This window comes from Bos indicus, chromosome 29, assembly GCF_029378745.1.
Source record: "Bos indicus isolate NIAB-ARS_2022 breed Sahiwal x Tharparkar chromosome 29, NIAB-ARS_B.indTharparkar_mat_pri_1.0, whole genome shotgun sequence".
Classification (NCBI taxonomy): domain Eukaryota; kingdom Metazoa; phylum Chordata; class Mammalia; order Artiodactyla; family Bovidae; genus Bos; species Bos indicus.
This window is the reverse complement of record NC_091788.1, coordinates 19,181,927-19,205,534: the sequence shown is the minus strand read 5'-3', so window position 1 is coordinate 19,205,534 and position 23,608 is coordinate 19,181,927. Positions and strand designations below refer to the sequence as shown.

General features: G+C 39.3%; 1 protein-coding gene across 9 annotated transcripts in view; it reads right to left on the bottom strand.

Moving 5' to 3' along the window:
- LOC109554006 (glycerophosphodiester phosphodiesterase domain-containing protein 4-like) overlaps positions 1–23,608 on the bottom strand; it is a 165,130-nt gene that overhangs the window by 13,598 nt on the left and 127,924 nt on the right. The window contains exon 15 of one of the 9 annotated variants that reach the window (XM_070783311.1): positions 8,699–9,824. The exons of 7 other annotated variants lie outside the window; for them this stretch is intronic. In XM_070783311.1, the coding sequence (XP_070639412.1) occupies positions 9,349–9,824 (476 nt within the window). In that variant the 3' untranslated portion in view covers positions 8,699–9,348. Of the gene's footprint in view, positions 1–8,698; positions 9,825–23,608 lie in introns of those variants that run through there. One more of the 9 variants, XM_070783307.1, reaches the window with a different exon arrangement.

The window sequence follows — 23,608 nt, the reverse complement described above, 5'->3', positions numbered from 1 at the left end:
AATGAATTTAAAAGGATTAAGTCATACAAAGTATGTTCTCTGACCATACAGAATTAAAGTAGAAGGTAATAAAGACACCTGGAAAAATCCTCAATATTTGGAAACTAACATACTTCTAAATAATCCCCAGGACAAAGAAGGACAAACATTACCTGATTTTAAGACTTGCTATAAAGCTACAGTAATCTAGGTAATATGATATTGGCATAAATATAAACAGATGAATAAAACAGAAATTGAGAGTCTAGAAGCAGACCCACAAATAAATAAAGAAATCATTTTTCATAAACATACAAAGGTAATTCAGTGGAGAAATGATAGCTTTCTACTGAAGTACAGCTGATTTACAATGTTGCGTTAGTCTCAGGCGTACAGCGTACTGATTCAGTGTTTTTGCAGATTATATTTCATTAAGTGTTATTATAAGATTTGGGGTATAATTCATCTGTGCTAAACAGTAAATCCTTGTTGCTGGCAAACAGGTAATGTTTGTCATTCTTTGTCCTGTGGGTTATTTAGAAGTATGTTAGTTTCCAAATATTGAGGATTTTCCATATATCTTTATTAGTTTCTATTTTAATTCCATATGGTCAGAGAACATACTTTGTAGGACTTGTTTGTACCTGTTAATCCCACACCTCTAATTTGCCCCTCCCCGCTTCCTGTCCCTTCTGTAATCATAAGCTTGTTTTCTATGTCTGTGAGTCTGTTTCTGTTTTGTATACAGATTCATTTGTACTTTTTTTAGATTCCATGTATAAGTTATTCAATATTTATCTTCTCTGTCTGACATTTCACTAAGCATAATATCCTCTAGGTGTATCCACATTGCCAGAAATGGCAATAATTCATTCTCATTTATGGCTTAGTAATATACACATACATACACATACATCCCACATCTTCTTAACCATTTGTTGATGGGCACTGGGTTGCTTCCATGCTTTGGCTATTATAAATAGTGCTATTATGAACACTGGGGTTGCATATACCTTTTTTAACTAATGTTTTTTTTTTTTTCCAGATATACACCCAGGAGTGGACCTGCTGATCATATGGTATCTCTATCTCTCGAACATTTGTTATTTGTAGACTTTTTGATGACAGCCACTCTGACCAGTGTGAGGTGATTTCTCATTGTGGTTTTGATTTGCATTTTCTTAACAATTAGTGATGTTGAGCATCTTTTCATGTGCCTGTTGGCCTTCTGTATGTCCTTGTTGGAAAAATGTCTACTTAGATCTTCTGCCCATTTTTTAACTGGATTTTTTATACTGAGTTGTATGAGCTGTCTGTATTCTTTGGATATTAATCCCTTGTCAGTCGCATCATTTGCATGTATTTTCTCCCATTCTTTAGGTTGTCTTTTTGTTACTGATGTTTTCCTTTGCTGTGCAAGAGCTTTTAAGTTTGACTAGGTCCCATTTCTTTGTTTTTATTTCTTTTGTCTGGGGAGACTGATCAAAGAAAATATCGCTATGATTTATGTCAGGTTCTCTTCTAGGAGCTTTATGGTGCCACATCCTACACTTAGGTCTTTAAAATATGTTGAGTTTATTTTTGTACATGGTGTGAGGGAATGTTCTAATTTCACTATTTACATGTGACTGCCCAGTTGTCCCAGCACCACATATTGAATGGACTATCTTCTCACCATTATGTACATTCTTGCCTCCTCTGTTGTAGATTAACTGACCATAAATGCATGAGCTCTTCTTGAATAGACTATTAAAGGATGAACTACAGCCAAAAAGATGCAGCCAAAGATGGAGAAGCGCTATACAGTCAGCAAAAACAAGACCAGGAGCTGACTGTGGCTCAGATCATGAACACCTTATTGCCAAATTCAGACTTAAATTGAACAAAGTAGGGAAAACCACTAGACCGTTCAGGTATGACCTAAATCAAATCCCTTATGATTATACAGTGGAAGTGAGAAATAGATTTAAGGGACTAGATCTGATAGAGTGCCTGTAGAACTATGGAATGAGGTTCGTGACATTGTACAGGAGACAGGGATCAAGACCATCTCCATGGAAAAGAAATGCAAAAAATCAAAATGGCTGTCTGGGGAGGCCTTACAAATAGCTGTGAAAAGAAGAGAAGTGAAAAGCAAAGGAGAAAAGGAAAGATATAAGCATCTGAATGCAGAGTTCCAAAGAATAGCAAGAAGAGATAAGAAAGCCTTCTTCAGCGATCAATGCAAAGAAATAGAGGAAAACAACAGAATGGGAAAGACTAGAGATCTCTTCAAGAAAATTAGAGATACCAAGGGAACATTCCATGCAAAGATGAGCTCGATAAAGGACAGAAATGGTATGGACCTAACAGAAGCAGAAGATATTAAGAAGAGATGGCAAGAATACAGAAGAACTGTACAAAAAGATCTTCACAACCCAGATAATCACAGTGGTGTGATCACTGACCTAGAGCCAGACATCCTGGAATGTGAAGTCAAGTGGGCCTACGAACACAGCTAGTGGAGGTGATGGAATTCCAGTTGAGCTATTTCAAATCCTGAAAGATGATGCTGTGAAAGTGCTGCACTCAATTTGCCAGCAAATTGGGAAAACTCAGCAGTGGCCACAGGACTGGAAAAGGTCAGTTTTCCTTCCAATCCCAAAGAAAGGCAATGCCAAAGGATGTTCAAACTACCGCACAATTGCACTCATCTCACACGCTAGTAAAGTAATGCTCAAAATTCTCCAAGCCAGGCTTCAGCAATATGTGAACCATGAACTTCCTGATGTTCAAGCTGGTTTTAGAAAAGGCAGAGGAACCAAAGATCAAATTGCCAACATTTGCTGAGTCATGGAAAAAGAAAGAGAGTTCTAGAAAAACATCTATTTCTGCTTTATTGACTATGCTATGCCAAAGCCTTTGACTGTGTGGATCACAATAAACTGTGGAAAATTCTAAAAGAGATGCGAATACCAGACCACCTGACCTGCCTCTTGAGAAAACTATATGCAGGTCAGGAAGCAACAGTTATAACTGGACATGGAACAACAGACTGGTTCCAAATAGGAAAAGGAGTACATCAAGACTGTATATTGTCACCCTGTTTATTTAACTTATATGCAGAGTACATCATGAGAAACGCTGGGCTGGAAGAAGCACCAGCTGGAATCAAGATTGCCAGGAAAAATATCAATAACCTCAGATATGCAGATGACACCACCCTTATGGCAGAACGTGAAGAGGAACTAAAAAGCCTCTTGATGAAAGTGAAAAAGGAGAGTGAAAAAGTTGGCTTAAAGCTCAACATTCAGAAAATGAAGATCATGGCATCCGGTTGCATCACTTCATGGGAAGATCATGGCATCTGGTCCCATCACTTCATGGCAAATAGTTGGGGAAACAGTGGAAACAGTGTCAGACTTTATTTTTCTGGGCTCCAAAATCACTGCCGATGGTGATTGCAGCCATGAAATTAAAAGACGCTTACTCCTTGGAAGGAAAGTTATGACCAATCTAGATAGCATATTGAAAAGCAGAGACATTACTTTGCCAACAAGTTCCGTCTAGTCAAGGCTATGGTTTTTCCAGTGGTCATGTATGGATGCGAGAGTTGGACTGTGAAGAAAGCTGAGTGCCGAAGAATTGATGCTTTTGAACTGTGGTGTTGGAGAAGACTCTTAAGAGTCCCTTGGACTGCAAGGAGGTCCAACCAGTCCATTCTAAAGGAGATCAGCCCTGGGTGTTCTTTGGAAGGAATGATGCTAAAGCGGAAACTCCAGTACTTTGGCCACCTCATGCAAAGAGTTGACTCATTGGAAAAGACTCTGATGCTGGGAGGGATTGGGGACAGTAGGAAAAGGGGATGACAGAGGATGAGATGGCTGGATGGCATCACTGACTCGATGGACGTGAGTTTGAGTGAACTCCGGGAGATGGTGATTGACAGAGAGGCCTGGCGAGCTGTGATTCATGGGGTTGCAAAGAGTTGGACACGACTGAGACACTGAACAGAACTGAAAATCACTGAAGATGGTGACTGTAGCCAAGAAATGAAAAGACACTTGCTCCTTGGAAGAAAAGTTATGACCAACTTAGACAGCATATTAAAAAGCAGAGACATCACTTTGCCAACAAAGGTCCACCTAGTCAAAGCTATGGTTTTTCCTGTAGTCATGTATGGATGTGAGAGCTGGACTATAAAGAAATCTGAGTGCTGGAGAATTGATTCTTTTGAACTGTGGTGTTGGAGAAGACTCTTCAGAGTCCGTTGGACTGCAAGAAGTTCCAACCAGTCCAACCTAAAGGATATCAGTCCTGATTATTCATTGGAAGGGCTGATGCTGAAGCTGAAACTCCAAAACTTTGGCCACCTGATGTGAAGAGCTGACTCACTGGAAAAGACCCTGATACTGGGAAAGATTGAAGCTGGGAGAAGGGGACAAAAGAGGATGAGATGGTTGTATGACATCACCAACTCTATGGACATGAGTTTGAGTAAACTCCGGGAGTTGGTGATGGACAGGGAGGCCAGGCATGCTGCAGACCATGGGGTTGCAAAGAGGCGGACATAACTGAATGACTGAACTGAACTGAGTCCTACAGCCACTGCTGAGTTTTCCCAATTTGCTGACATATTGACAGTTGCACTTTAATAACATCATCTTTGAGGATTTTAAATAGATCAACTAGAATTCTGGCACCTACACTAGCTTTGTTTGCAGTAATGCTTCCGAAGGCCTACTTGATTTCACACTGTAGGGTGTGTTGCTCTAGATGAGTGCCCACACTATCATGGATATCCGGAGTCATTAGGACTTTTCTTGTCGAGTTCTGTGTACTCCTGCCACTTCTTAATCTCTTCTTTCTGAATGTTGAGCTTTAAGCCAACTTTTTCACTCTCCTCTTTCACTTTCATCAAGAGGCTTTTGAATTCCTCTTCACTTTCTGCCATAAGGATGGTGTCATCTGCATATCTGAGGTTATTGATATTTCTCCCGGCAATCTGGATTCCAGCTTGTGCTTCTTCCAGTCCAGCGTTTCTCATGATGTACTCTGCATATAAGTTAAATAAGCAGGGTGACAATATACAGCCTTACCGTACTCCTTTTTTGAGCATTACTTTACTAGCTTGTGAGATGAGTGCAATTGTGCGGTAGTTTGAGCATTCTTTGGCATTGCCTTTCTTTGGGATTGGAATGAAAACTGACCTTTTCCAGTCCTGTGGCCACTGCTGAGTTTTCCCAATTTGCTGGCAAATTGAGTGCAGCACTTTCACAGCATCATCTTGAAATAGCTCAACTGGAATTCCATCACCTCCACTAGCTTTGTTCGTAGTGATGCTTTTTAAGGCCCACTTGACTTCACATTCCAGGATGTCTGGCTCTAGGTCAGTGATCACACCTAGATCACCCCTAGAGGGGCCTGTAATCCTCTCCAGATAACAGGGAGATCAGTGATTGCCATCATTACTCTTTCCCTCTACACTGCCCCACATCACAGGTTTCTCCAAGAAAAGAGCTTGTGCATACATAAAGTGCCCAGCCTTTCATGGCTGCCATTCAGAGGATATATCCCACAGCCTTGCTCTGGTGGCCAGTAGGGCTTGTGTTCATAGGTTCATTGGGATGGTAGCTAAGAAAGAAATAGTTCACAACAATCAGTCCCTCTAGGGCTCAGTGCAAAGGGAAAAGACAGAAACATGCATCTCCCAGTCTGCCCCTGAAAGTGGTATATTTGCATAGTTTTAAAAGTTGTTACCTGAGGGTCTGGCTTCTAATCAGCCTGTATCAAAGTGCTGACTAAGATCCTCCCCTTTGGAACACTGAGAGTACTTGGAACTCTCTCATCTTCTGGGGCCACTATGAACCAAGCAGACATCTCTGCCAACTACAAATGTGTAAGCTAGGGCCGGGTTGATAGATAAGGTTCAGTTCCTACACCATACCACTCCTTCAAGACTGGGAGAGGTAGCTGTTTTATCTAATGTGTAGAAACCAACACAGAGCCAAGGGAAAAGAATAAACAGAGGAATATCTTCCAAATGAAAGAACATGACCTTAATGAAAAGGAGATAAGTGATTTATCTGGTAAAGAGTTCAAAATAATGGGCCTAAAGATGATCACCAGGAGAACAAGGCATAAATAAAATGAGAATTTTAACAAAGAAATACAAAATATAAGAAAGCACCAAACAAATCACAGAGTAGAGAAATACAATAACTAAACTAAAAAATTCAATAGAGAGGTTCAACAACAGACTTGATGAGCCAGAAGAAATGATCAATGAACTTCAAGACGGAACAGTGGAATTTACCCAACCAGAGAAACAAAAAGAATCAAAAATAGTGAAAATAGTTTAATGGATTTATTTGCCCATATCAAGAGGAACAATATGCACATTGTAGAGATTCCAGTGGAGAAGGCAATGGCAACCCACTCCAGTCCTCTTGCCTGGAAAATCCCATGGATGGAGGAGCCTGGTAGGTTGCAGTCCATGGGGTCGCTAAGAGTCGGACACGACTGGGCGACTTCACTTTCACTTTTCACTTTCATGCATTGGAGGAGGAAATGGCAACCTACTCCAGTGTTCTTGCCTGGAGAATCCCAGGGACGGGGGAGCCTGGTGGGCTTCTGTCTATGGGGTCGCACAGAGTCGGACACGACTGAAGCAACTTAGCAGCAGCAGCAGCAGCAGCAGCAGCAGCAGAGATTCCAGAAGTAAAAGAGAGAGTGAAAGAAACAAAACTTCTTTGAAAAAAGGATAGCTGAAAACATCCCTAACCTGGAGAAGGAAACAGACATTTAGATCTAGGAAGTCCAGAGAGGTCCAAATAAGATAATGTAAAGAGACACCAAGCAAGATGTACTATAATTAATTATCAAGCATTAAAGACAAGAAGAGACTCTTACAATCAGCGAGAGAAAATAACTTGTTATGTAAAAGGGAATCCCCAAAAGGCAATCTGCAGATTTCTCACCAGAAACTTTGTAGGCTAAAAGGGAGTGGCACAATATATTCAAAGTGCTGGGGGAAAAAACTACTGACAAAGAAGACTCTGCCCATCAGAGGAATCCTTCTGTTATTGAAAGAGAGTTAAGAGCTGAAAGACGAAAGAATTCACCACCACCTGACTGGCCTTACAAGAGCTGTTAAGGGGACTTCCTTAGACTGAAGCAAAGGGGGCACGAACTAGTAACAGGAAAATATGTAAAATATTTAATGTAAAATATTTTACATTATTTTAAATGTTGAAAATATATAAAATATAAAATGTAAATCTCACTAGTAAAGTAAGTACATGGTTAAATCTGAAAATAATCTAATGTTGTAATGGTGATATGTTAATCACTTATATCTCTAGTATGAAAGATAAAAGACAAAAGTAGTAAAAAATAACTACAATATTTGTTAATGGATACGCAATAGGTAAATTGTGACATCAAAAACATAGATCACTGTGGGTACAGTAAAAACAGAGCTTTAGCTTTAAAGTGTTCAATTTTAAATTACTATCAACTTAAAATAGACTGTTAAAAATACGTTTTATTTAACCTCATGGTAATCATAAGGCAAAAACCTGTACTAGACACAAAAGATAAAGAGATAGGGATCTAAACATGCCACTACAGAAAATCGTCAAACCACAAAGACAGAGAAGAAAGGAAGAAAAGAAAGAATTACAAAACAGGCAGAAAACAACTAGCATAAATTATAAAAGCACATACCTATCAAAAATTGCTTTAAATGTAACTGAACTAAATTTTCTAAAAAGACACAGAGTGGCTGAATGAATAAAAAAACAAGACCTAACTATATGCTGCCTATAAGAGATATTCACTTCAACTTTAAGGACATTCACAGCCTGAAAGTGAAGAGATGGAAAAAGATATTCTGTGCAAATGGAAACCAAAAGAAAGCTAAAATAAAAAGTTCCATGGTTTCCATTCCAACACAACAATGTGAACATACTTAATGCCACTGAGTCATATACTTAAAAATGGTAATCAATTTTGTTATGTAAATATATTTTATCACGTTTCTCAAAAGCCAACAAAAATATTGTTATTAAAATTTTATTTGACTAATGTCTAGTCTACTTAATGTGCACTCTCTGTTCCTCTCCTTTTCCAAATCATACCAATCTTCAAATTCCAGTTCTAATTCTTCCCAGGCTTTTTCCAATCCCAAAACATGTCACTTTTTTTTTTCTGGATTCCAAGAACTATTATTGTTGGAATGAGTTCATTTGACAATTATTCCTGTCTGGTGATAGATCTTCCACTTTATCTTAAATAATTATTCAATTATTTATATATATATATAAATAACTGGGCTTCCCTGGTGGCTCAGAGGTTAAGGCATCTGTCTGCAATGCACGAGACCTGGGTTCGATCCCTGGGTCAGGAAGATCCCCTGGAGAAGGAAATGGCAACCCACTCCAGTATTCTTGCCTGGAGAATCCCATGGACGGAGGAGCCTAGTGGGCTACAGTCCATGGGGTCACAAAGAGTCCAACACGACTGAGCAACTTCACTTTCACTTTCAAATAAATAACTAGATTTATCTTGACTTGATAATAACATGATAATCTTGATGTAATAATCTTGACTAGATTATGTATACTAGATTAAATCTTATCTGAGAGAGTGGCAATATCCTACTCTTAGAGTCAGTCAAGAAGACAAGGTTCTTGAGCTTATGCCTGTGTTTGATTAGTAATGTATTTTAAAATACTCCATTTTTTTCTCACTGCACTACTTCTTTCACTTGGTATACCCCAGGCATTTCTGTTTTCAGATTCTTCAGGTTGATAAAGCTTTAGACACTTGCTGTGGCTCTGATGACTCAAGAACTAGAGTTACTGTGTTGGTATGGGATTATGCCCATCACCCCACTGGGGAATCAGTGAACAAGGTATTATAAAGCACCCCACTTCACGCCAGATGACAGAAGGCATGTGTGGGATGAGATCTTTGCCCCTGACTCACACGTATGCCACCTCTCATTCTCAGGATGGCATCACTTTGGCACTTATCCTCTAGTCTTTGTCAGCCTGAATGATCACAGTGGGGTCCAAAGAATACACCATTTACCTTCTGAGTTCCTGAGAGTTGCCTTTATTTACATGCTGATGTTCATTACAGATGAGATTAAAACCTAATACCCAGAGAACAACCAGCTCCAGCTCCAAGATTACAACTATTTTCCCCTTGTTTGTCCCCTTGATATGCACTCTTTAGAGAAAGGTTAGACCAGAATGGTTTTCCTGAGAGCCTCAGCAGCTCTTCTGCACTCACTACCTGACCCCTCTTCACTGTCACCATCCTCAGGCACAGAGAAGAAGAGGAAGAAGGGAGCAAGTTGTGGTTAATTCTTTGCAGACAGGCTTAGGAGGAGGAGGATGGGCTGGATGTGGTGAAAACAGGAAGGGATTCCTCGGAAGATTTAGTATTGGGGGGCCTTTCAGTTTGTTTCTGAGGATGAGAGACATCTATGGAGGAAAATGTTCCATTCGCCTTCATGGCTGATGAAGATTGGAAGGTGGCCTCTCTGGCAGACTCCCGGACGGGTGCTTGGATGGATTCAGAGGCCTTCAAAGTGGGGACCAGGTGTCTAATGTCATCCTCGCCAGGCACTGGTGTCTTGATGGTTTTGCTGACTGGCTCTGATTTGCTGGCTTTCTTCATGGGGACTACTGAAACACGGTTAGAGTCTGGGTATTTCCTTACATTCTTGGTTAAAGCTGGGGAGAGGGCTGCATGAGTCCAGGGAATTTCTGTAACTCGGGAGACAGGATCTATGGATATACATGAAGGTCCTTGATTCTTACTTTCTCTTGTTCGGAGGCTTGTACTCAGAGATTCTATGGGATAGAAAAGACAAAAACACAGATTCTGCAAATGTCACTTCTCCAATATTTGCCAGTCACGTGGTAAGATTCTAGTCATCTTTAAAATGTCAGCCCCTCAATTACCATCTCAGATTTTTTTCCACTACTTCTCTCCCTACCCAGACTTTCCTATGGTCTTCAATTCATCAAGGTGCTGGAGTTTGAGACATTGCTTAATTCACTTTTTAGTTCTAGTAGGTTTTTCAGTTGACTCCTTAAAATTTTTCATATAATAATAAATGCAAATTAAGGAGTTTTATTTCTTCCTTTATGCCTATTATTATTTTACTGAACTGGCTAGGATATCCAGTACAACGTCAAATAGAAGAAAGCGGTAAGAGCTGGTATTATTGATTTATTATTTCTTAAAATTGAGGTATAGTGATTCACAATGTTGTATTAGTCTCTGGTATACAGCAAAGTGATTCAGTTATGCATATATACATATATATTTATTCTTTTCAAATTATTTTCCATGACCGTTTATCAAAGGAAATAACAGTTCCCTGTGCTATACAGTAGGATCTTGTTGTAGTAGTTTGTATCTGCTAATCTAAAATTTCTAATTTATCTTTCCCCGACCCTTTCCTTTCCCTTTCGGTAACCATAATTTTGTTTTCTATGTCTCTGAGTCTGTTTCTGTTTCATATAGAAGTTCATTTGTTTCACATTTTAGATTCCATATATAAGTGGTATCTTATGGTCTTTTCCTTTGTCTCTTTCTGACTTAGTATGATCATCTCTAGGTCCATCCATTTTGTTGCAAATATCATTATTTCATTCTTTTTCATGGCTGAGTAGTAGTCCATTATAAACCACATTTTTATCCATTCACCTATCAATGGACATTTAAGTTGCTTCTACATCTTGGCTATTGTAAATAGTGCTGCCATAAATACTCGGGTGCATATATCTTTTCAATTTAGAATGTTGTCCGTATTCCCAGGGGTGGGATTACTAAATCACATGGCAACTCATATTTTTCTGAGGAACCTCCATACTGTTTTCCATACTGGGTGCATCAATTTACTTTCCTACCACCCATGTAGAAGGGTTTCCTTTTCTTGACACCTTCTCAGCATCTGTTATTTTTACTTTTTAATAATGGCCATTCTGATGGGTTTGAGGTGATACCTCATTGTAGCTTTGATTTCCATTTCTCTAATAATTAAGTGATACTGAGCATCTTTTCATGAGTCTGTTGGCCATCTGTATGTCTTCTTTGTAAAAAATGTCTATTTAGGTCTTCTGTCTCTTTTTCACTTGAGTTGTTTTTTTGTTATTGAGTTGTATGTGCTATTTGTATATTTTGAAAATTAAGCCCTTTTTGGTTGCATATTTTGCAGTCTGTAGGTTGTCTCTTCACTTTGTTTATGGTTTCCTTTGCTATAGAAACGCTTATGAGTTTGATTAGGTCCCATTTGTTTATTTTTACTTTTATGTCTTTCCCTTGAAAGATGAACATAAGAAAATATTGGTATGATTTATGTCAGAGAATGTTTTGCCTATATTCTCTTCTAAGATTTTATGGTGTTCTGTCTTAAAATGTTTAAATCTTTAAGCCATTGTGGGTTTATTTTTGTGTATGGTGAAAGGGTGTGTTCTAACCTTATTGATTTACATGTGGCTGTCCAGCTTTTCCAACACCACTTACTGAAGAGACTGTCTTTTCTCCATTGTATATTGTTGCCTCCTTTGTCAATGATTAACTGCCTATAGGTGTATGGGTTTATTTCTGAGCTCTCTATTCTGTGCCATTGATCCATATGTTTGTTTTTATACCATTACCATGATCTGATTACTACAGATGTGCAGTGCTGTACAACATCTGGGAGGGTTATGTATTCCCAGGGACTGTTCTTCTTCCTCAGGATTGCTTTGGTGATTTTGAGTCTTTTATAGATCCATTCAAATTTTAGAATTATTTTAGTTCTGTAAAAAACTTCATGGGTAATTTGATAAAAATCACATTAAAATTGTAAACTGCTTTGGGGAGTATTGCCATTTGAACAATATTAACTTTTCCAATCCAAGAGCATAGGATATCTTGCCATTTTTTCAATCACTTTCAATTTCCTTTATCAACTTCTTATAGTTGTCAGCATATAAGCCTTTCACCTCCTCAGTCAGGTTTATTCCTAAGTATTTTTTATACAATTTTAAAAGAAATTATTTTTTTACTTTCCTTTTCTCATATTTCATTGGTAAGTTTAAATAAATGCAACAGATTACTGTATGTTAATCCTATATTCTGCCACCTTGTTGGATTCATTTATCAGTTCCAGTAGTTTTTGTATGGAGTCTTTAGGGTTTTCTATATATAGTATCATATCATAGTAAAATGACTACTTTACCTCTTCCAATTTAGAAACTTATTTTTCTCTTTCTTATCTAATTGCTGTGGCTAGGACTTTCAACAGTATATTGAATAGAAGTGACAGTGGACATCCTTGTCTTGTTCTAGATTTTAGAGGGAAGGCTTTAAGCTTTCATCACTGAGTATTGTGTTGGCTACAGGTTTGTCATAAATGGCTTTTATTATCTTGAGATATATTTCCTCTATACCTACTTTGGTAAGAGTTTTTATCATGAGTGGATGTTGAATTTTGTCAGATGTTTTTTCTCCATCATATATCATATTGGCAATCTCTCTCTCATCTTGTTACAAGTTCATAAATTTTATTAATCTTCTCAAGACCAACTTTTTATTTTCTCTGTTTGTGTCTTTTCTATGTCTTTGATTCCTGCTCTTTATTATCTCCTTCTTTTACTTAGAAAATATTTACTTAATTTTTTCCTAGATTTTTAAGGTAGAAACAATGAATACTAAACCAATCTTTCTTCTAAGATTTAAACTTAGAAATCTCCCTGTAAGTCCTGCTTTAGCTATACCACAAAACTTTAGCTACTGTACATGCATTATCCTTTAAAATATTTTCCAACCTCCTTTTTTTTTAAATTTATTTTAATTGGAGGCTACTTACTTTACAATATTGAGGTGGTTTTGCCATACATTGACATGAATCCGCCACGGGTGTATGTGTGTTCCCCATCCTGAATCCCCCTCCCACTTCCCTCCCCATTCCATCCCTCTGGGTCATCCAAGTACACCAGCCTCGAGCACCCTGCCCCATGCAATGAACCTGGACTGGTGGTCTGTTTCACATATGATAATATACATGTTTCAATGTTATTCTCTCAAATCATCCCATCCTCATCTTCTCCCTCAGAGTCCAAAAGACTGGTCTATACATCTGTGTTTCTTTTGCTGTCTCCCATATAGGGTTATTGTTACCATCTTTCTAAATTCCATATATATGTATTAGTATACCATATTGGTGTTTTTCTTTCTGGCTTACTTCACTCTGTATAATAGGCTCCAGTTTCATCTACCTCATTAGAACTGATTCAAATGTATTCTTTTTAATGGCTGAGTAATATTCCATTGTGTATACGTACAACAGCTTTCTTATCCATTTGTCTGCTGATGGACATCTAGGTTGCTTCCATGTCCTGGCTATTATAAACAGTGCTGGGATGAACATTGGGGTACATGTGTCTCTTTCAAATCTGGTTTCCTCGGTGTGTATGCCCAGCAGTGAGATTGCTGGGTCCTAAGGCAGTTCTATTTCCAGTTTTTTAAGGAATCTTCACACTGTTCTCCATAGTGGCTGTACTAGTTTGCATTCCCACCAACCATTCCCTTTTCTCCACACCCTTTCCGGCATTTATTGTTTGTAGACTTTTGGATAGCAGCCATTCTGACTGGCGTGAAATGGTACCTCATTGTGGTTTTGATTTGCATTTCTCTGATAATGAGTGATGTTGAGCACCTTTTCATGTGTTTGTTAGCCATCTGTATGTCTTCCTTGGAGAAATGTCTGTTTAGTTCTTTGGCCCATTTTTTGATTGGGTCATTTATTTTCTGGAATTGAGCTGCAGGAATTGCTTGTATATTTTTGAGATTAATTCTTTGTCTGTTGCTTCATTTGCTATTATTTTCTCCCATTCTGAAGGCTATCTTTTCACCTTGCTTATAGTTTCCTTTGTTGTGCAAAACCTTTTAAGTTTAATTAGGTCCCATTTGTTTATTTTTGCTTTTATTTCCATTAATCTGGGAGATGGGTCATAGAGGATCCTGCTGTGGCTTATGTCGGAGAATGTTTTGCCTGTTTTCCTCTAGGAATTTTATACTTTCTGGTCTTACATTTAGATCTTTAATCCATTTTGAGTTTATTTTTGTGGATGGTGTTAGAAAGTGTTCTAGTTTCATTCTTTTACAAGTGGTTGACCAGTTTTCCCAGCACCACTTGTTAAAGACATTGTCTTTTCTCCACTGTATATTCTTGCCTTCTTTGCCAAAGATAAACTGTCCATGCTGCTGCTACTGCTAAGTCACTTCAGTCGTGTCTGACTCTGTGCGACCCCATAGACGGCAGCCCACCAGGCTCCCCCATCCCTGGGATTCTCCAGGCAAGAACACAGGAGTGGGTTGCCATTTCCCTCTTCAATGCATGAAAGTGAAAAGTGAAAGTGAAATTGCTCAGTCGTGTCCGACTCCTAGCGAACCCATGGACTGAAGCCCACCAGGCTCCTCCATCCATGGGATTTTCCAGGCAAGAATACTGGAGTGGGGTGCCATTGCCTCTCTGGGCTTTCTATTTTGTTCCATTGATCTATATTTCTGTCTTTGTGCCAGTACCATGACTGTATGACTGTAGCTTTGTAGTATAGCCTGAAGTCAGGCAGGTTGACTCCTCCAGCTCCATTCTTCTTTCTCAAGATTGCTTTGGCTATTCGAGGTTTTTTGTATTTCCATACAAATTGTGAAATTATTTGTTCTATTTCTCTGAAAAATACCGTTGGTAGCTTTATAGGGATTGCATTGAATCTATAGATTGCTTGGGTAATATACTCATTTTCACTATATTGATTTTTCCAGTGCATGAACATGGTATATTTCTCCATCCATTTGTGTCCTCTTTGATTTCCTTCATCAGTGTTTTATAGTTTTCTATATATAGGTCTTTTGTTTCTTTAGGTAGATATATTCCTAAATATTTTATTCTTTTCGTTGCAATGGTGAATGGAACTGTTTCCTTAATTTCTCTTCCTGTTTTCTCATTGTTAGTGTATAGGATGGAGAAGGCAATGGCACCCGACTCCAGTACTCTTGCCTGGAAAATCCCATGGATGGAGGAGCCTGGTAGGCTGCAGTCCATGGGGTCGCTAAGAGTCGGGCAGGACTGAGCAACTTCACTTTCACTTTTCGCTTTCATGCATTGGTGAAGGAAATGGCAACCCACTTCAGTGTTATTGCCTGGAGAATCCCAGGGACGGGGGAGCCTAGTGGGCTTCCGTCTATGGGGTCGCACAGAGTCGGACACGACTGAAGCGGCTCAGCAGCAGCAGTGTATAGGAATGCAAGGGGTTTGTGTGTGTTAAGTTTATATCCTGCAACTTTACTATATTCACTGATTGGCTCTAGTAATTTTCTGGTGGAGTCTTTAGGGTTTTCTATGTAGAGGATCATGTCATCTGCAAACAGAGTTTTACTTCTTCTTTTCCAATCAACCTCCTTTATGATTTATTTTTTTAACACTCAGTGTTAAGAAATGCACTAATTTCTGGAATCTAGAGGTATTTATGGATGTCATATTAATGTTTGTCTCTAATTTAATTTTTCTGTGGTCATGGAATATATTTTGTAAGATTTTAGTCTTCTGAAATTCATCTATTGATGACACTTTCAACATCTTTTTATTTTATGCATTTTTAATTACTGAAATTTTACATCATTTTTACTACTTTTGTCTTTTAATCTTAATGCTTGCTTTATAAGTGATTGAACCCCTGCCTTTATTATATATGTATATTTTCCAGTGAGATTTTAATTACTGCATGTTTTCTCTTTAACATTTAGTGTCATTTCTTTACAGTTTAGAGAAGTCCCTTTAATATTTCATGCAGAACAAGTATACTTGTAATAAATTTCTTTAGCTTTTGTTTATCCTAAAAATTCTTAATCTCTCCTTAATTCTGAATGTTAAACTAGCTGTGCACAGTCTGCGATGTCAAGTTTTTTCCTTTCAGCACTTTGAATATATCATGACACTCCTTTATTACCCCAAGTTACTTTTCTCTTGCTGCTTTAAGGATTCTCTTTATTCTTAACTTCTACCATTTTAGTTGCAATGTGTCTTATCTGTGTGTCTCTTTGGGTTCATCTTATTTGGAGCTCTTTCTGCTTTCTGGACCCAAAGATCTGTTTGCTTCCCCAGATTAGGAAATTTTTTAGTCACTATTTCTTAAAATAATTTTTCTGGTCCTTTCTTTCTTCCCCTTCTGTGACCCATATAATGCAAATGTTATTCCACACAATGTTGTCCTAAAGGCAACATATGGTATCTTCACTTTTTAAAATTCTTCATTTTGCTGCCCTGTCTGAGGGAGTCCCACCATTTTATCTTTTAGCTTGCTCATTCATTTTTCCACCTCATCACTCTGCTGTTGAGCACCTCTAGTGTATTTTTTAGTTTAGTCATAACTTCTCTTTGGTACTATATTTTCTATCTCACTGTTAAAGTTCTCACTATGTTTATCCTTTCCTGAGTTTGATGAGCATATTTATGATCATTATACTGAAGTCCATCAGGTGGACTGCTTATCTCAGTTTCATTTAGTTGTTTTTCTGAGTTTTCTGTCTTGTTCATTTGATTGGACTATATTCCTCTGTCTCCTCATTTTTCTTAATTTTCTGTTTCTTTCTATGATTTAGGTAAATCAGCTCTCTCTCCCAGGCTGTTGAAAGGATTGTTGTGTACTCTATTTGAAGAAACTTGCCAGATACACTTGAAAATACTGTATATTCTGTAGTTCTTGGGTAAAATGTTATATGCCAGTTAGGTCAAAGTGGCTGAAAGTGTTCAGACTTCTATATTCATTCTTGTTTTATTTTTTGTGTTTAATTGGTATTTTAAGTACTAAGTGACAAACATTAAAATCTCCAACTATGATCTCTCTTTCAGTTGTTGACTAACATGTTCTGAAACTCTTTTACTAACTTAGAACAGTTATAACTACAATGTCTTCCCTGATATACTGACATTTTCATCATGAAATCTTTGTTTCCAGTAATTTCCCATGTTTCACAGTTTATTTTTTCAGAAAATATTTTTTATATTTATTGTTTGCATGGCGTATCACTGGCCCATCCTTTCACTCTGTAATCTATTTGAACCTTTGTATTTCAAACATTTGTTTTGTAGACAGCATATGGCTGGGTCTTGCTTTTTTCCTATCTTGCATGAAGTCTCTACTTTTGAGTATTTGTTTTATTGATATTTAATGATTAACAAAGAAGTTGAATTAATGATGATCACGTTTCAACTCCTCTCGGCCGCAGCTCCTGAACTTGGACGTAGGTTAGCTCCTCTCGGTTGTCGACCCTGAACTCGGACGCAGGGTAGCTCCTCCTGGCCGCCGCCCCTGACCTCAGATTTGGGTAGCTCCTCTTGACTGCTGCCCTGACCTCGGACGTGGGGTAGCTCCTCTTGGCCGCTGCCCTTCGGGCATGGGGTCCTCCCGGCTTCTCCTCTGACCTCAGACATGGGATAGCTCCTCTCGGCCGCGCTTTAGTGCACTAGTCGCAGCCGCCCGCACTTTACCCTGCATCCTAAGTCAGGGGCAGCAGCCGAGAGAAGCTACACCACATCGGAGGTCAGGGGCGGCAGCCAGGAGGAGCTACCCCAAGCCCCCACGCCACAGGCCAGGGGCGGTGGCTGGGAGAAACTACCCTATGCTCCCACGCCCGAGGCCAGGGGCAGCGGCCAAGAGGAGCTACCCCACACCTGAAACTAGGGGTGGCGGCCAGGACGACCAACCCCACATTCAAGGAGCAGTGGCTGTGCGGGTGCAGGAGGGCCTAGAGGAGCTATCCCACATTGAAGGTCAGGAAGGGCGGTGGTGAGGAGATACCCCTCGGCTAAGGTAAGGAGCAACGGCTGCGCTTTGCTGGAGCAGCCATGAAAAGATACCCCACGCCCAAGGTAAGAGAAACCCAAGTAAGACAGTAGGTGTTGCAAGAGAGCATCAGAGGGCAGACACACTGAAATCATACTCACAGAAAACTAGTCAATCTAATCACACTAGGACCACAGCCTTGTCTAACTCAATGAAACTAAGCCATGACCCTGGGGGAACCCAAGACGGGTGGGTCATGGTGGAGAGATCTGACAGAATGTGGTCCACTGGAGAAGGGAATGGCAAGCCACTTCAGTATTCTTGCCTTGGGAACCCCATGAACAGTATGAAAAGGCAAAATGATACGATACTGAAAGAGGAACTCCCCAGGTCAGTAGGTGCCGAGTATGCTACTGGAGATCAGTGGAGAAATAACTCCAGAAAGAATGAAGGGATGGAGCCAAAGCAAAAACAATACCCAGCTGTGGATGTGACTGGTGATAGAAGCAAGGTCCAATGCTGTAAAGAGCAATATTGCATAGGAACCTGGAATGTCAGGTCCATGAATCAAGGCAAATTGGAAGTGGTCAAACAAGAGATGGCAAGAGTGAATGTCAACATTCTAAGAATCAGCGAGCTAAAATGCACTGGAATGGGTGAATTTAACTCAGATGACCATTATATCTACTACTGTGGGCAGGAATCCCTCAGAAGAAATGGAGTAGCCATCATGGTCAACAAGAGAGTCCAAAATGCAGTACTTGGATGCAATCTCAAAAACGACAGAATGATCTCTGTTCATTTCCAAGGCAAACCATTCATATCACAGTAATCCTAGTCTATGCCCCAACCAGTAATGCTAAAGAAGCTGAAGCTGAATGGCTCTATGAAGACCTACAAGACCTTTTAAAACTAACACCCCAAAAAGATGTCCTTTTCATTATAGGGGACTGGAATGCAAAAGTAGGAAGTCAAGAAACACCTGGAGTAACAGGCAAATTTGGCCTTGGAATACAGAATGAAGCAGGGCAAAGGCTAATAGAGTTTTGCCAATAAAATGCACTGGTCATAGCAAACACCTCTTCCAACAACACAAGAGAAAACTCTCTACATGGACATCATCAGATGGTCAACACCGAAATCAGATTGATGATATTCTTTGCAGCCAAAGATGGAGAAGCTCTATACAGTCAGCAAAAACAAGACTGGGAGCTGACTGTGACTCAGATCATGAACTCCTTATTGCCAAATTCAGACTTATTGAAGAAAGTAGGGAAAACCACTAGACCATTCAGGTATGACCTAAATCAAGTCCCTTATGATTATACAGTGGAAGTGAGAAATAGATTTAAGGGCCTAGATCTGATAGAGTGCCTGATGAACTATGGAATGAGGTTCATGACATTGTACAGGAGACAGGGATCAAGACCGTCACCAAGAAAAAGAAATGCAAACAAGCAAAATGGCTGTCTGAGGAGGCCTTACAAACAGCTCTGAAAAGAAGGAAAGAGAAAAGCAAAAGAGAAAAGGAAAGATATAAGCATCTGAATGCAGAGTTCCAAAGAATAGCAAGAAGAGATAAGAAAGCCTTCCTCAGCGATCAATGAAAAGAAATAGAGGAAAACAAAAGAATGGGAAAGACTAGAGATCTCTTCAAGAAGATTAGATACCAAGGGAACATTTCATGCAAAGATGGGCTTTATAAAGGACAGAAATGGTATGGACCTAACAGAAGCAGAAGAGATTAAGAAGAGGTGGCAAGAATACACAGAAGAACTGTACAAAAAAGAGCTTCACAACCCAGATAATCACGATGGTGTGATCACTGACCTAGAGCCAGACATCCTGGAATGTGAAGTCAAGTGGGCCTTAGAAAGCATCACTACGAACACAGCTAGTGGAGGTGATGGAATTCCAGTTGAGCTATTTCAAATCCTGACAGATGATGCTGTGAAAGTGCTGCTCTCAATATGCCAGCAACTGGAAAAGGTCAGTTTTCATTTCAATCCCAAAGAAAGGCAATGCCAAAGAATGCTCAAACTACCGCACATTGCACTCATCTCACATGCTAGTAGGTAATGCTCAAAATTCTCCAAGCCAGGCTTCAGCAATATGTGAACCATGAACTTCCTGATGTTCAAGCTGGTTTTAGAAAAGGCAGAGGAACCGGAGATCAAATTGCCAACATCCGCTGGATCATCAAAAAAGCAAGAGAGTTCCAGAAAAACATCTGCTTTATTGACTATGCCAAAGCCTTTGACTGTGTGGATCACAATAAACTATGGGAAATTCTGAAAGAGATGGAAATACCAGACCACCTGACCTGCCTCTTGAGAAATCTGTATGCAGGTCAGGAAGCAACAGTTAGAACTGGACATGGAACAACAGACTGGTTCCAAATAGGAAAAGGAGTATGTCAAGGCTGTATATTGTCACCCTGCTTATTTAACTTATATGCAGAGTACATCATGAGAAACGCTGGACTGGAAGAAGCACAAGCTGGAATTAAGATTGCCAGGAGAAATATCAATCACCTCAGATATGCAGATGATACCACCCTTATGGCAGAAAGTAAAGAGTAACTAAAAAGCCTCTTGATGAAAGTGAAAGAGGAGAGTGAAAGGTTGGCTTAAAGCTCAACATTCAGAAAATGAAGATCATAGCATCCGGTCCCATCACTTCATGGGAAATAGATGGGGAAACAGTGGAAACAGTGTCAGACTTTATTTTTTGGGCTCCAAAATCACTGCAGATGGTGACTGCAGCCATGAAATTAAAAGACACTTACTCCTTGGAAGGAAAGTTATGACCAACCTAGATAGCATATTCAAAAGCAGAGACATTACTTTGCCAACAAAGGTCCATCTAGTCAAGGTATGGTTTTTCCTGTGGTCATGTATGGATGTGAGAGTTGGACTGTGAAGAAGGCTGAGCACCGAAGAATTGATGCTTTTGAACTGTGGTGTTGGAGAAGACTCTTGAGAGTCCCTTGGACTGCAAGGAGATCCAACAGTCCATTCTGAAGGAGATCAGCCCTGGGATTTCTTTGGAAGGAATGATGCTGAAGCTGAAGCTCCAGTACTTTGGCCACCTCATGCGAAGAGTTGACTCATTGGAAAAGACTCTGATGCTGGGAGGGATTGGGGGCAGGAGTAGAAGGGGATGACAGAGGATGAGATGGCTGGATGGCATCACTGACTTGATAGACGTGAGTCTGAGTGAAGTCCGGGATTTGGTAATGGACAGGGAGGCCTGGCGTGCTGCAATTCATGGGGTCGCAAAGAGTCGGACATGACTGAGCGACTGAACTAACTGATGTTTCAACTTGTCTCCTATTTGTTTCATATGTTATTTTTCCTTCCTTTGTCCTTTTTTCTCTGAATTCACCTACTCTAAAGAGATATTCTCCTGCCTGCATTGAAGAAAAATCTGCCACATTTTGAGAGGACAAAATGATGAGGACTGGATACGTTTTCTAAACTCAAATCAAAACCCAGTCAACAGTAATTATGAAAACAGGAGCACTTTAGTCCCACAACTTTAAGGAACTAATATCAGTCAATAACCAGTGATCTTGGAAGCAGAATCTAAATCTCAAATAAGACTGCTGCCGAGGTGAACACCTCAATGTTAGCCTCGTGAGACTCTATGAAGAAGATCAGACAAACACATGCTTAGACTCCTGACCCACACAAACTCTGAGATGATAAATTTGTGTTGTACTGAGCTACCAAATTTGTGGTAATTTGTTCTGTATCAATAAAAACCTAATATATACAGAAATATAATCTATCCAAATGAAGCATGACATTAAACAGGCTAAAAATAAAAATGAACAGAGTTTCTAATTTATAGGAAACTAAGAAAGAAGGTAGAGGCAAAAAAATTCTGAAAATCAAAGACTGAAAAAAATTATATTCTGATCTAAGGATCTCAGAAAACTCTAAGCAGGATGAACACACACACACACACTCACTCATATACACACTTAAACACAACAAAATAAACTATAATAAAATTACTGAAAACCAATAATAAAAGAAGCAACCTTAAAAAGCAGCCAGTGAAAAAGGAAATATTACCAGTAGATGAACAATGATTTTTTAAATGGAAGATGTTTTTATAAGACTTTTCATAAGAAACTATGAGACAGAAGACAAAGGATGAACTTCTTTAAAGGGCTGACAAGTGTATCCTAAAGCTAGGGAGGTGATGAAAGCCGACTGGAGGCAGCATTAGGTGCAGCAGTATATGCCCATCTCGGAGGTGGTCATGGTACAAGATGTGAATTATGCTTAGTGTTCAAAGCTCTGTTCTCCTCAACCTAAATGAATCTGGGCTGTGGTTTTGGCTTCTTTTCGGTCATCTTTGTACCTTTTCTGATTCTGAACTTGGCCCCACCCCTTCTAGGAGTTGGGGTGAGCCCCTAGAAGTGTCTCTTAGAGGTACTCAAACAGCTTTCAACACATTTACTTAGATCAAAAAAAAAAAAACTGGTTTCTCTAAATGGGCAACTGGAAACACTATAAAAAACAGGAAAATTTTCAATTTACTTCTTATTCACCTTATTTCCATATCATCATTTCAACATGGTGTGAAGCTGAGGTCAAGTTAACTGTACTTTTCTAAGGCATTTTAGACATGTATTTCATCACAATTTAAACAGATCTTAGAGTTTTGCTTCAAAACTTCTCTCATTCATGCATTCCTCAGCTATTCCATATTCTGTTCATTTCTTCACTGGATTATTGTTACAGGCTGAATTTTGTGCCCCACATTGATATGTTGAAGCCATAATCTCCAGGAACTGAAAATCTAACTATATATGGAAACTGGGCCTTTGAAGAGGTAGCTAAAATGAGGCCAATGGGGTTGGCCCTGATTCAATCTGACTAGAGTAGAAAAAATTTGAATACACACAGAGACACTGGGCAGTGGTGGGTAGAAGTGTGTGCACAGAAGAAAGGCTGTGTGAGAACACAGCAAGAAAGTGGCTATCTGCAACCAAAGAAAGAGGCTTCAGAAGAAACCAAACCTGCTGACACATTGATCTTTTACCTCTAGCCTCCAGAACTATGAGAAGAATCAACTTCTGTTATTTAAGCCCCTAGTCTGTGGTATTTTGTTTTCATAGCCCTAGTGTACTAATATAACTACTAAAAATCATAAGGGAACTGGAACATGACCTTCAGACTTCTTACCAGCTAGGAGAGTGATCTAAAAATCCACAGAACTCAGAGTTACTTGAGATCTCTCATTCCCTTAAGAGATTTGAGTGAATTTGGCTTAAACCTTCAGTTTCACAGAATGAAATCCATTTCTTTTCATTTATTTCATTTAATTTCCTTTCATTTGAGTTGTTCTGCTGAATAATAAGTTATTCTGCTATTCTATCCTTTTACACAGAAGTCTAAGCATATTGCTGCCTTGTTTGAAACTCATTTGCCATCTCTTGATTGCTTATATGCAGAGCCCCTGTTCTTTTCAGCATGCCCCCTCCACAATTTTCTCCCTCCACCATTCAACATACATATCACAACTAAATTCACCTACAGCACACAGCCCTGATGAGTGTGGCAGTCTCACTGTCTTATACCTAGGCATTTGGCCCAAAGGTATCAATTGCTAGGCCTTTGCCAACTTCCTCACCACTCTCTTTGGGCCAGTCCTCTCGTCTCTTGATCCACCCTCCATAGACAACTTTCAGTTCCTTCAGTCTCTCTCATAGTGTTTGGCACAAAGTAGATACTCAATAATTATGTGATAAATAAATATATGAACCAGTGAACAAAAAA